The sequence below is a fragment of the Oncorhynchus masou genome, chromosome 21 (genome assembly GCF_036934945.1).
Source record: "Oncorhynchus masou masou isolate Uvic2021 chromosome 21, UVic_Omas_1.1, whole genome shotgun sequence".
Lineage (NCBI taxonomy): Eukaryota > Metazoa > Chordata > Actinopteri > Salmoniformes > Salmonidae > Oncorhynchus > Oncorhynchus masou.
The window spans coordinates 7,234,952-7,249,184 of NC_088232.1; the positions used below are offsets into that span (position 1 = coordinate 7,234,952).

General features: G+C 42.2%; 1 protein-coding gene across 1 annotated transcript in view; it reads right to left on the reverse strand.

Annotated features, from left to right (window-relative positions):
- Positions 1–14,233, reverse strand: part of LOC135507727 (uncharacterized) — a 30,519-nt gene extending 16,286 nt beyond the window's left edge. The window contains exons 1-3 of the mRNA XM_064927329.1: positions 13,740–14,233; positions 6,548–6,678; positions 6,172–6,336 (exon numbers count right to left, since the gene is read on the reverse strand). Of these exons, the coding sequence (XP_064783401.1) occupies positions 6,172–6,336; positions 6,548–6,678; positions 13,740–14,013 (570 nt within the window). The 5' untranslated portion in view covers positions 14,014–14,233. The remainder of the gene's footprint in view (positions 1–6,171; positions 6,337–6,547; positions 6,679–13,739) is intronic.

Here is a 14,233-nt window from a genome sequence, read left to right on the forward strand (position 1 = left end):
TGAACATCATACAGCCTACACCAGTGTTTCCCAACTCCAGTCCTCAAGTACCACCAACAGTACACATTTTTATTGTAGCACTGGACAAGCACACCTGATTCAACTGGTCAACTAATCATCAAGCCCACTGAGTTGAATGAGGTGTGCTTGTCTGTGGCTACAACGAAAATGTGTACTGTTGGGGGATTTGAGGACTGGAGTTGGGAAACACTTGCCTACACAGTACAAACACTATGTAACAGACTTTATAGGCTTATACTGTATATGCCTTATACAGTGCCTTCAGAAAGTATTCATGGACCTTGACTTATTCCACATTTTGTTGTGTTACAGCCTGAATTCAAAATTGATTAAATAGATTTTTCCCCTCACTCATCTACACACAATACCCCACAATGACAAAGTGAAAACATGTTTTAGAAAATTTAGCAAATGCATTGAAAATTTCTCCTTTACATAAGCATTCACACTTCTGGGACAATACATGTTAGAATCACCTGTTGCATTTGATTACAGCTGTGAGTCTTTCTGGGTAAATCTCGAAAAGCTTTGCACACCTGGATTGTACAATATTTGCACATTTTTCTTTCAAACAATTGTTCAAGCTCTGTCAAGTTGGTTGTTGATCATTGCTAGAAAGCCATTTTCAAGTCTTACCATTGATTTTCAAGACGATTTAAGTCAAAACTGTAACTAGGCCACTCAGGAACATTCAATGTCGTCTTGGTTAGCAACCAGTGTATATTTGGCATTGTGTTTAAGGTTATTGTCCTGCTGAAAGGTGAATTCTTCTCCCTGTGTCTGTTGGAAAACAAAACAACCAGGTTTTCTTCTAGGATTTTGCCTGTGCTTAGCTCTATTCCTTTAAATTTTATCCCAAAAAAAACTCACTAGTCCTTGCCAACGACAAGTATACCCATAACATTACGCAGCCACCACCATGCTTGAAAATATGAAGAGTGGTACTCAGTGATGTGTTTGCCCCAAACATATTCAAGACGATTTCTTTGCCACATGTTTTTCAGTTTTACTAGTTGTGCCATATTGCAAAAATGTTTTGGAATATTTTATTATGTACAGGCTTCCTTCTTTTCACTCTGTCAATTAGGTTAGTATTGTGGAGTAACTACAATGTTGTTGATCCATCCTCAGTTTTCTCCTACCACAGCCATTCAACTCTAACTGTTTAAAGTAGGTCGACCGATGAATCGGAATGGGTGATTAATATCGGGCCGATTTCAAGTTTTCATAACAATCGGAAATCTGTATTTTTGGATGCCGATTTTGCCTTTTTTAAATGTATTTTTTTACAACTTTATTTGACGAGGCAAGTCAGTTAAGAACATATTCTTATTTTCAATGACGGCCTAGGAACGGTGGGTTAACTGCCTTGTTCAGGGTCCGAACGACAGATTTTTACCTTGTCAGCTCAGGGATTCAATCTTGCAACCTTACGGTTAACTAGTCCAACGCTCTAACCACCTGTCTCACGAGGAGCCTGCCTGTTATGCGAATGCAGTAAGAAGCCAAGATAAGTTGCTAGCTAGCATTAAACTTATCTTATAAAAAAAACAATCAATCATTCATAATCACTAGTTATAACTACACATGGTTGATGATATTACTAGTTTATCTAGCGTGTCCTGCGTTGCATATAATCGATGCGGTGCGCATTCGCAAAAAAGGACTGTCGTTGCTCCAGCGTGTACCTAACCATAAACATCAATGCCTTTCTTAAAATCAATACACAGAAGTATATTTTTTAAACCTGCATATTTAGCTAAAAAAAAGGTTAGCAGGCAATATTAACCAGGTGAAATTGTGTCACTTCTCTTGCGTTCATTGCACGCAGAGTCAGGGTATATGCATCAGTTCTGGCCGCCTGGCTCATTGCGAACTAATTTGCCAGAATTTTACGTAATTATGACATAATATTGAAGGTTGTGCAATGTAACAGCAATATTTAGACTTAGGATGCCATCCGTTAGATAAAATAAGGAACGGTTCCGTATTTCACTGAAAGAATAACGTTTTGTTTTCTTAATGATAGTTTCCGGATTCGAACCATATTAATAATGACCTAAGGCTCGTATTTCTGTGTGTTATTATATTATAATTAAGTCTATGATTTGATAGAGCAGTCTGACTGAGCGATAGTAGGCACCAGCAGGCTCGTAAGCATTCATTCAAACAGCACTTTTCTGTGTTTGCCAGCAGCTCTTCGCAATGTTTCAAGCATTGCACCGTTTATGACTTCAAGCCTAGGCTGGTGTAACCGATGTGAAATGGCTAGCTAGTTAGCGGGGTGCGCGCTAATAGCGTTTCAAACGTCACTCGCTCTGAGACTTGGAGTAGTTGTTCCCCTTGCTCTGCATGGGTAACGCTGCTTCGAGGGTGGCTGTTGTCGATGTGTTCCTGGTTCGAGCCCAGGTAGCGGCGAGGAGAGGGATGGAAGCTATACTGTTACGCTGGCAATACTAAAGTGCCTATAAGAACATCCAATTTTCAAAGACATATGAAATACAAATCGTAGAGAGAAATAGTCCTATAATTCCTATAATAACTGGGAATATTGAAGACTCATGTTAAAAGGAACCACCAGCTTTCATATGTTCTTATGTTCTGAGCAAGGAACTGAAACGTTAGCTTTCTTACATGGCACATATTGCACTTTTACCTTCTTCTCCAACACTTTGTTTTTGCATGATTTAAACATGTTTCATTATTTATTTGAGGCTAAATAGATTTTATTGATGTATTATATGAAGTTAAAATAAGTGTTAATTCAGTATTGTTGTAATTGTCATTATTACAAATACATGTTTTTTTTTTAATTGTCCGAATAATCGGTATCGGTTTTTTGGGGGGTCCTCCAATAATCGGCATCGGCGAGGAAAAATCATAATCGGTCGACCTCTAGTTTAAAGTCACCATTGGCCTCATGGTGAAATCCCTGAGCAGTTTCATTCTCTCTGGCAACTGAGTTAGGAAGGACGCCTGTATCTTTGTAGTGACTGGGTGTATTGATACACCATCCAAAGTGCAATTAATAACTTCATCGTGCTCAAAGGGATTTGTTCAATGAACAGTATTTTTAACCCATCTACCAATAGGTGCTCTTCTTTGTGCGACATTGGAAAACCTCGCTGGTCTTTGTGGTTGAATCTGTGTTAGAAATTCACTGCTCGACTGAGGGACCTTACAGATAATTGCATGTGTGGTGTACAGAAACGAGGCAGTCATTCAGAAATCATGTCAAACACTATTATGGCAGACAGAGTCCATGCAACTTATTATGTGACATTTTAGCAAATGCTTACTCCTGAACTTGTTTAGGCTCGCAATAACAAAGGGGTTGAATAGTTATTGACTCATGTGCAGACCAGCTGGCTGGCGTGTTTACGGACATATTCAATTTCTCCATATCCCAGTCTGCTGTCGCCACATGCTTCTAGATGACCATCATTGTTCCTGTACCCAAGAAGGCAAAGATAACTGAACTAAATGACTATCGCCCTATAGCACTCACTGCTGTCATCATGAAGTGCTTTGAGAGACTAGTCAGGGATCATATCACCTCCACCTTACCTGCCACCCCACTTCAATTTGCATACCGACACAATAAATCCCCAGACGATGCAATCGGCATCACACTGCCCTATCCCATCTGGACAAGAGGAATACCTATGTAAGAATCCTGTTCATTAACTACAGCTCAGCATTCAACACTATAATACCCTCCAAGCTCATTATTACGCTTGAGGCCCTGGGTTTCAACCCCAACCTGAGCAACTGGGTCCTGGACTTTCTGACAGGTTCCCCCAGGTAGTGAAGGTAGGAAACAACATCTTCATTTCGCTGATCCTCAACACTGGGGCCCCACAAGGTTGTGTTCTCAGCCTCCTCCTGTACTCCCTGTTCACCCACGACTGTGTGGCCATGGACACCAACTCAATCATCAAGTTTGCAGACGACACAACATTAGTGGGCTTGATTACCAACAATGATGAGACAGCCTGCAGGGAGAAGGTGAGGGCCCTTGGAGTGTGGTGTCAGGAAAACAACCTCTCTCTCAGCATAAACAATACAAAGAAGATGATCGTGGACTTCTGAAACTGGTCCAACTACACAGACAGTGTGGTGGAGGCGCAACAGCGCATCTTCAACCTCAGAAGGCTGAAGAAATTTGGCTTGTCACCTAAAACCCTCAAACTTTTTAATTGATTACCGCCTGGTACAGCAACTGCACCGCCCAGAACCGCAAAGCTCTCCAGAGGGTGGAGCGGTCTGCACAACGCATCATCGGGGGCAGACTACCTGCCCTCCAGGACACCTACAGCACCCGATGTCACAGGAAGGCCAAAAAGATCAAGGACAAAAACCACCCAAGCCACTGCCTGTTCAACTCGCTACCATCCAGAAGGTCAGGTCAGTACTGGTGCATCAAAGCTGGAACCGAGAGACTGAAAAACAGCTTATATCTCAAGGCCATCAGACTGTTAAACAGTCATCACTAACACAGAGAGGCTGCTGCCTACATACAGACTGAAAGTCATTGGGCACTTTAATAAATTGATCACTTGCCACTTTAATAATGTTTACATATCTTACATTACTCATCTCATATGTATATATTGTATTTTATACCATCTATTACATCTTGCCTCTGCCGCTCAGTCATCGCTCATCTTCGGAACTAGGAGCACAAGCATTTTGCTACACTCACATTAACATCTGCTAACCATGTGTATGTGACCAATAAAATGTGATTTGATCTTTCAGCTTTGAATTTTTTATTCATTTGTAAAAATGTCTAAAAACATAATTCCACTTTGACATTATGGGGTATTGTATGTGGGCCAGTGACACACAAAATATCAATTTCAGCAACAACAAAAAATCAGACTGGAACACAACAAAATGTGGAAAACAATCAAGGGGTGTGAATTATTTCTGAAATTACTGTATATCCAAAAATGTCTGGGCCTTGCACTTCAACGCTCGTAGTTGTTGTAGAAAATGAACCACTGCTGTGGTTTACTTTTTGCATCTATGTCATCTCTCTGAGTGTTCCTTTAATGTAGGATCTAAACGTCAGAAGCTATCAAGTGTAATGGTTACTTTCTATGTTAAAGAGTGGAAATTGTTTTTTTGCAGGTGTATCCTGAGATATCTCCTCTCAGAGAACCTCTTTCCGCAGTGATTACAGGCAAATGGCTTTTCTCCCGTGTGGACCCTCTCGTGCCTCTTCAGGTCACCAGCCTGGGCGAAGCGCATATTACACTGGGTACAGCTGAAGGGTTTCACCCCTGTGTGGACCCTCTGGTGCCTCTTCAGGGTTCCAGCCTGGGCAAAGCGCATGTGACATTGGGTACAGCTGTAGGGTTTCTCCCCTGTGTGGACCCTCTGGTGGATCGCCACGTTCTGGGGGCAGCTGAAGCCTTTGTTACAGAACATGCAGAGGAACGATTTTTCTTTACTATTGCCTGATGTGGCTCCCCCTCCCTGAGCCTGGGCTCTAGCCCTGTCGTTTGAGTTCAATACCGGATCAAAAAGGACACAGCCTTGTAAATCGGAAGGAGCCATCGACGTGGACATTGGGTCGCGATCCCTGAAAGAGTGTAAAGGGGAGTGGGTCACAACATTTAGATTTGTAGCTAAGCTTTCACTGTAGTCTAAGAAGTCTCTGGTGTTGCCTTGCGAGTGTCCTTCTCCTAAGTGAGTCTTGTCAGCATTCCATGTCAGAGGAGTGTCGTCCTCCACTTTCACAGTCACCTCATCTACAACTAGACACGCCCCTTTCTTATCTAGGCACCCTTCAGAGTATACACTACTACTGTACCGGTTCCAGTCCCCTCCAGACAGATCAGTCTGTCTCTCTAAACCCAAGGATATGTTGCCAGGGTCCATCTTTGTAACGTAAGAACAAGACGGATCATCACCTCCGGTGTTTAACGTATCACCATCTCCATGGGAATTAACCGTCCTCTGGCTCTGGTGAAATACAGGTAAATACTCTGAGCCAGGAGCAGGAGGACAGCCCAGATTCCCCAGCACCAGTCTCTCTGGGTCTGATCTGTGGTCAGATCTTGTATGTAAGAGCCTGTGTGTTACAGTTAAAGTCTCTGTGTCGGTCTCTGACTTGAGGACGTTGTTCGGCGTTCCACTGACCTCCGTGATGCTTCGTCTGGTTCTGGGATGGGGCACAGCGGCAGCGAGGTCCTCCGTGGCTTCAGGGGGCGCTCCCGTTTGGATGTCTCTGCAGTGGCGTGGGTCCTCCTCTCCTACAGACCTCTCCTGCTTGACCCCAGAACCTACAGCCTCTGCATCTGCAGCCTGACACAAGAAGAGAGGAGGTTGTTGCCGGTAACTAGTTGAATTGGATAAAAATGTTGTAGGGAAGTCTCACAAGCTCCCCTATGGCAGATAAATGAGGATGTACATGTAAGCAAGTGAATAGCTGAGGGAAGTCTTTCTGAAGTAAACTGGCCACATTTGATTTACAAAGTAAAACGTTTATTTTTTTATGTAAATCTATTACACTAACCTCTATCATGATAATGTGCTGGGTTGAGGTTCCACTCCCCTCATCAACAGTGATTGGTTGGTCATCTCTCCATATATTGTGTTCCACTGGCTTCATAAAGCTGCTATGGCCTCCAGTGGGATGTCCTTCACCTGAGAGAGTGATTAGGGGAAAAGAGGTGGTTAGGTTAGCTAAAGTCAATGCTCAATGGTATTTTGTACAATATAGACACTGTCTACAATTGACAAGGATGTAAGGTAACACTTCTCATAACTTTTTGATATACTATTTATTGATTCATTTATTATGTTCCATGCATCACATTGTTTTCTATGAGTAAATAATAGGAATTGCGTTAAATAACGAATCTGGTTTGAATATGATATAGTGTCTTCGTGCAAGATTGCTAAGTAATTGGGTGAATTATTGCATACTATCCAAAAATTGGTATATATGGTTAACCAATTCTGGTTAACCATATATGTGGTTAACACATCAAAAATCACTCAGAGGAGAAAAGGGCAACAGGCCCCGCAGCCTCTGCCTTCTAGTCCAGGCGATATGTGCCAAGTTTTAGGTGACAACTTAACTTTCTCATAAAAGCATAAAACTTGGTACACTTGTACAATTTGGCTCCCTTTACATTTTCTGATATGGAGGCATAACAAAAATGCCTCTTGGTGGCCATTTTACATTCCGCCATAACCGAATAATCAATTTTGCGTTATCTTCTGAAACAAACATTAACACAGCAAAGGTGATGTCTAAACCTATGTTTTGATGGTCAAGGATGACAATGATGCCATGCACTAGAGGTCCACCGATTAATCGGAATGGCCGATTAATTATGGCCGATTTCAAGTTTTCATAACAATTGGTAATCGGCATTTTTGGATCATAAAGATTTCCGATTATTATATAATGGTGGACTGTGTAAACCCTGTAACTTTGTGTAAATTCATGGGACACAAAGGCCTGTGATTGGTCTGGAGCCAGGAACCTGGTGATTTCATGGGCACGTATGGGTCAACTACCACTCCTCAAATTATATTTCAGAAGAGAACATTTCCATTTTGGAGCACTTTATGATCACACTCCCAGTCAAGATAACATCAAATCAAGCTCATTTTGAGATGTTCAGTTAGAGAGGAACAGAAAGTTTTGTAGGTGAGCATGAGCAATTTGAAGAGGATCCTGTATTGAACTGGGAGCCAGTGGAGTTTGATGAGGGTGGGGTGATGGGGTCTCAAGGGCTGGTGTGTGTGAGGACTCGCGCAGCCTCATTTTTTTTTACATGTTAAAGTTTGTCCAGTGTTTTGGTGGGGAGTCTGTAGTGAATGGCGCTGCAGTAGTCCTGGCGTGATAAAACAAACGTGTGAATGAGGGTTTCAGCAGTGGGCTCAGTGAGAGAGGGTCTGAGTCGTAAGATGTTTTTCAGATGGAGGAAGGCTGACTTGGTGACGTTCAATTTACCACTAGGGCACTGAGAAAGTTCTGGAGTATATTTTCGTTCCAACCTCCATTGTATCCTTAGTCCTCAGAAAGTACATCCTCATTCATGTTGTTGTTCTAGCTAGCAATGTCCTCGATAACTCTAGTTTGCAGGAAGGGACGCAGCCACCCCCGGTGCAGAAATGCACATGGTGCTGCAAGCTGTATCACTGTCCTCTGTTGGCCTCTACAATCCCTATGGCCACCGACTGAAGCAAACTAAACCTGCATTTAAATGCTCACCTCGGTAGAGCAATTCAATATAAAAGTTGTCAATAATATTTGTCACTAGTGTTCATTCATTTTGATCTGGAGTTAATTTATTCTGCATTTTGTGTTTGTTCCCACAGGATGTTGCATCGACAGGTGCAACCTTGGTTTCAGGGTGTAGGCTCACTTCCATTGTTTTTGCGACTTTGTTTTTGAATAAGAATCAGTTCCTCCATCTCCCCACCGGGGGAGAGGCTGGGACACCACCCACCGGGGGAGAGGCTGGGACACCACCCACCGGGGGAGAGGCTGGGACACCACCCACCGGGGGAGAGGCTGGGACACCACCCACCGGGGGAGAGGCTGGGACACCACCCACCGGGGGGATAAGAGCGTCTGCTAAATGACTTAAATGTAAATGTAAATGAGAGGCTGGGACACCACACACCGGGGGAGAGGCTGGGACACCACACACCGGGGGAGAGGCTGGAACACCACCCACCGGGGGAGAGGCTGGGACACCACCCACCGGGGGAGAGGCTGGGACACCACACACCGGGTCACACAATGGGGGAGAGGCTGGGACATCAAATAATCTCCCGGTGGGTATGTGTCATATAAAAACTGGCAAACGGTAGTACGCCCCAAATGTAACATGAAAGAAAACAGGAAAAAGCTATCCAAGCACGTATTAAGTAAACACTCAGGTGTTCACCATGGGGATGTCACCTCAACTACAAACCTGCTCAGCCAGTTTCTGGATCCAGCAAAGGCAAATGGAGTATTTGCTGTTGTCAAAACAATGCACGGTTCAAGTGTGCTTTTTCACAAACAGAGAAAGGAGGAGGCGTATGAAGCGTACTGCGAGTCACCTCAATGCCAGTCTAACCATGAACGAGCACAACGATCAAGTGTTATTTTATTTCAAATAGTTAGTGGACTATTGTACATCTACAGAGGAAAATTAAAACATGAGGGAATATGTTTTGTCGGAGATGCTAGGAAATAAAAGGATTGGAGACAAGATGTTTGAGTGCCGGAAGCTCCTATGTCTGGCTATGGCTCAGTCTGTTTTGTCTGTTGAGACCACAGCCAGTGTGCCTAAATTCAAACATTATGTTTCTGTCTTTGAACCAACCACTTCTTATTATGAGTGTGGTTTCAGAGTACAAACATTGGCTACACAACTTCAATGACAGTGTTCTGCTCAGTCTCCATGTGTGTCTCTTATTGAAGAGGTTCCTTCAGGTGATGACTTATCAGTATTTTTATTTGAACAGTCACTACATGTTAATATGAACGTGTTTTTTGTTTTTGCAACCATCTGTGAACATGGCTATGAGGTTATTTATTGATGTACTTTTCCCCTACACTATCATTTACTGATTACTATCATTAAGTCATCAGTCATTGACCGTCTGGAAAACTGGAACCATGTGAAGTATCTCTCGCTTCCCTAATAGAAAAAAGAGACTATATTATACTATGCTCTACTACTAGTGTTTTTGTGTACTGAAGTCTGCAGAAACACAACAGTGAATACTGTAGTATTTACTGTTAAGTCTTGTATAAATACTTTAGTGAAAGAAAACTGTAGTATATACTATCTTAAGTGTTTTTGCGGATTGTTATATACTATAGTATTTACTGTAGTGTTTTTGTTTTTATTATCTTTGACATGAGGAAACCTTGAGGAAACCTGCTGGAGAAATACTAAAAGAGCTAATTTTCCAGACCTGTAGGTAGGATTGGTGTCTGAACAGATAAAAGAAAGAGTAGGGGCTCTTTTCTATAACCTTCATGGAACACTATGTTCTATATTTGGCATGTACAGTGGGTCAAAAAAGTATTTAGTCAGCCATCAATTGTGCATGTTCTCCCACTTAAAACGATGAGAGGCCTGTAATTTTCATCATAGGTACACTTCAACTATGACAGACAAAATTAGAAAAAAAAGCGAGAAAATCACATTGTAGGATTTTTAATGAATTTATTTGCAAATTATGGTGGAAAATAAGTATTTGGTCAATAACAAAAGTTATTCTCAATAATTTGTTATATACCCTTTGTTGGCAATGACAGAGGTCAAACGTTTTCTGTAAGTCTTCACAAGGTTTTCACACACTGTTGCTTGTATTTTGGCCCATTCCTCCATGCAGATCTACTCTAGAGCAGTGATGTTTTGGGGCTGTTGATGGGCAACACGGACTTTCAACTCCCTCCAAAGATTTTCTATGGGGTTGAGATCTGGAGACTGGCCAGGCCACTCCAGGACCTTGAAATGCTTCTTACAAAGCAACTCCTTCGTTGCCTGGGCGGTGTGTTTGGGATCATTGTCATGCTGAAAGACCCAGCCACGTTTCATCTTCAATGCCCTTGCTGATGGAGGGAGGTTTTCAATCAAAATCTCACGATACATGGCCCCATTCATTCTCTCCTTTACACGGATCAGTCGTCCTGGTCCCTTGGCAGAAAAACAGCCCCAAAGCATGATGTTTCCACCCCCATGCTTCACAGTAGGTATGGTGTTCTTTGGATGCAACTCAGCATTCTTTGTCCTCCAAACAGGACGAGTTGAGTTTTTACCAAAAAGTTATATTTTGGTTTCATCTGACCATATGACATTCTCCCAATCTTCTTCTGGATCATCCAAATGCTCTCTAGCAAACTTCAGACGGGCCTGAACATGTACTGGCTTAAGCAGGGGGACACGTCTGGCACTGCAGGATTTGAGTCGCTGGCGGCGTAGTGTGTTACTGATGGTAGGTTTTGTTACTTTGGTCCCAGCTCTCTGAAGGTCATTCACTAGGTCCCCCGTGTGGTTCTGGGATTTTTGCTCACCGTTCTTGTGATCATTTTGACCCCACAGGGTGAGATCTTGCGTGGAGCCCCAGATCGAGGGAGATTATCAGTGGTCTTGTATGTCTTCCATTTCCTAATAATTGCTCCCACAGTTGATTTCTACAAACCAAGCTGCTTACCTATTGCAGATTCAGTCTTCCCAGCCTGGTGCAGGTCTACAATTTTGTTTCTGGTGTCCTTTGACAGCTCTTTGTTCTTGGCCATAGTGGAGTTTGGAGTGTGACTGTTTGAGGTTGTGGACAGGTGTCTTTTATACTGATAACAAGTTCAAACAGGTGCCATTAATACAGGTAACGAGTGGAGGACAGAGGAGCCTCTTAAAGAAGAAGTTACAGGTCTGTGAGAGCCAGAAATCTTGCTTGTTTGTAGGTGACCAAATACTTATTTCCCACCATAATTTGCAAATAAATTCATTAAAAAAATCCTACAATGTGATTTTCTGGATTTTGTCCCCCTCATTTTGTCTGTCATAGTTGAAGTGTACCTATGATGAAAATTACAGGCCTCTCATCTTTTTAAGTGGGAGAACTTGCACAATTGGTGGCTGACTAAATACTTTTTTGCCCCACTGTAGGTTTCTCACTTATGAGCGGCACAGATCGGGATATGGGGAGGGGAATGGGTAGGGTATATGCAAATTAAATACCGTTGTATTTACTATGTTTTTTTTTTTAAATGTGTAGTGTTTTTGGACATTAATGTTGGATTTACTATAGTTTTTTTTGTGAATAATACTGGAGCATTTACTATAGTATTCTACAGTATACGACAATATTTTATAGTAAGTAATACACATGATCGAGGGATACTACTGTGTGTATTCTAAAGTTTACTACAGAAGTCTATACTAAGTACTGTACAGTAAACTGTAGTATTTTTTCACGTGGGCAGACACCGGTCTCCATGTTTACCTTCACTTAAAGGCCCTTTGTGACAGCACATGCAACTTCTCTTGTGCTTCATGTGGACACTATCCTCCTATTGTGATTATGAATCTACACAAGAAAGGAGCATGGTTGGTAAATCATTAAGACTTGAAATAACTTCAAATTGTCTGTTGAATTCAGTGCACCAGATTGTCACATTTAAGATTGAAATCTCCATGTCCTGTTTAAGTATGTGTGTGTCTCTCTTTCAGTCTCTCCCTTTCTGTCAGATGGTAGGCTTTGGAGAGGAGAACAACCAGGCAGAGCAGCTGTGGCCCCAACCCCAGCCCTGCAGTGGGGTAAGAGGAGCAAGGCCCCCAAGACCTCCACTTTATCCTACAGAGAAGTGTCCAAGCTGACCTTCCTGCCCTCATCGACCATGCTGGCCAACACAACGCTCATCGACGACATCCACGCGTTCACCTCCTCACCCTCTACCCCACCACAAAATCCTCAAGTAGATTGGTTCCGCACATTGCTTCCGCATAGCAGGAGGCGACTGAAGGAGCAGGGTAGGCCATTTTTGCTCAGGACAACTAGCCAGCCAGGCCGGAACGCAGTGCAGCGGTGTCTTCAGAAGCAAAACTCATCTCTGCCCTGTCTCCTTTCTCCACGGCTCATCGTTCGAGAGCTCTTTAGTTTGTCCTTTTGTTCTCAACGTCCCTGACTGATTGAATAGCAGGAATCATCTTTGCTGTGAATGGTAGTAGTAATGACTCATGGTTTGGCAGGCAGGAGGGCGGATAGAGCGAGGGAAGAAAAGAGAAGAGGGATTCTAACATCTCTGTCATGTATCATATCTTTTTGATGAACAAGACGAGTGTATTTTAACAAATGGACATTAGGGTTAACCTATACATATTCAAACGGTAAGATTTTTTAAATAGAAAAGTGTGGTATGTTTGTCATTGAGTTAAGGAGCCTGATACGTTGTCAGTATGTGACTGTTTTCTGATGAGTTTGATTCTGTTTTAGTGAGGCTGAAGGGAAAACCTCACTTTTACTATAGGTTTAACATTTCAGCCCTACCTCGGGCCTTTAAAACCACCAGACTGGCATTTTTGTAGCTATAACCTGTTATCATCTTTAAATATAAATATTTACATATGCAGAAACTGGTTTCAAACTTTTTCTCATATGAACACAATTTAACACTGCAAGATAAATAAAATTGCTAAAATTGTTGTGTCATATCATACCACTGTTCTTAATTACCTACATGATTGATAATTGAACGTCCTCCTCCATTTATCAAGAATTCAGATACGTTTCCACTGAGTTAATTTTAAAGTGTTCACTATTCTATAACATGTTTTTGTAATTATTTTCAGTACCTCAAAACAGATTATTTTGGACATACATATCATTGTAGTTTTCTTTTCATCCATTTTGGAAAATGTATTGCATAAATATACATGTTTGTGATCAAACGCGATTGTATCCAGAGTTAATCGTGTTTTTTTAATGAATGTGTTTTCTACATCTATTGTCATAAAATACGAATTCAGGGGGGGAAGGAAAATCATCCTTAATCCCTACAAGTAGATGGCGATAGTATTGATTTTGTTGACAGACTAGTTTTAGACGCAGGTTATACCGCAGGGCTGCAGATGGATAGTATTGAAATGTTCAGGGCCACAATTTGTACAAGTGTTGCAAATTATATGCTTTATGAAACAGTGAACATAATTTTCATTTCGCCTGGACTATTCTGCAAAATGTACCTCTTGCCATTCCTCTGTATCGGTCGAGGATCTTGACACTTCTGGAACTGGCGAGGACGCGCTCTCGCATTGTCCTCTCTGCGCGCTCCCGTGCCACCTTCATTTCCAGTAGTTTCCTCCGTAATGCCCTGTTTTCTTTCTGGCTTTGAGTTATTTCCAAACGAAACACTGCATAGTCGTCGTCTACGAGTTTACAGATCTCTGACACGGCTGCATTCGCTAGCACCTCCATGATGGAGGCTATCTGAGTATGAAAAACCATACAGTTAGCCATTATTAGCTAACCCTTAGCAGCTATCGTTACCTAGATAACGCCTATCAAGTCCTGTAACCAAGTCCTGTCTCTAACGCGAAATAAAGACTGCACGGGTTAAGTATGTGATGCTGTGCAGTTAAACGAGTCATATTTAGAGTTCCATCGTGTCAACAAAAAGTATAAATAACTGTAACGTGGAAATTATCTTGGTCACTGTTTACTTCCGTTTACACTGAGG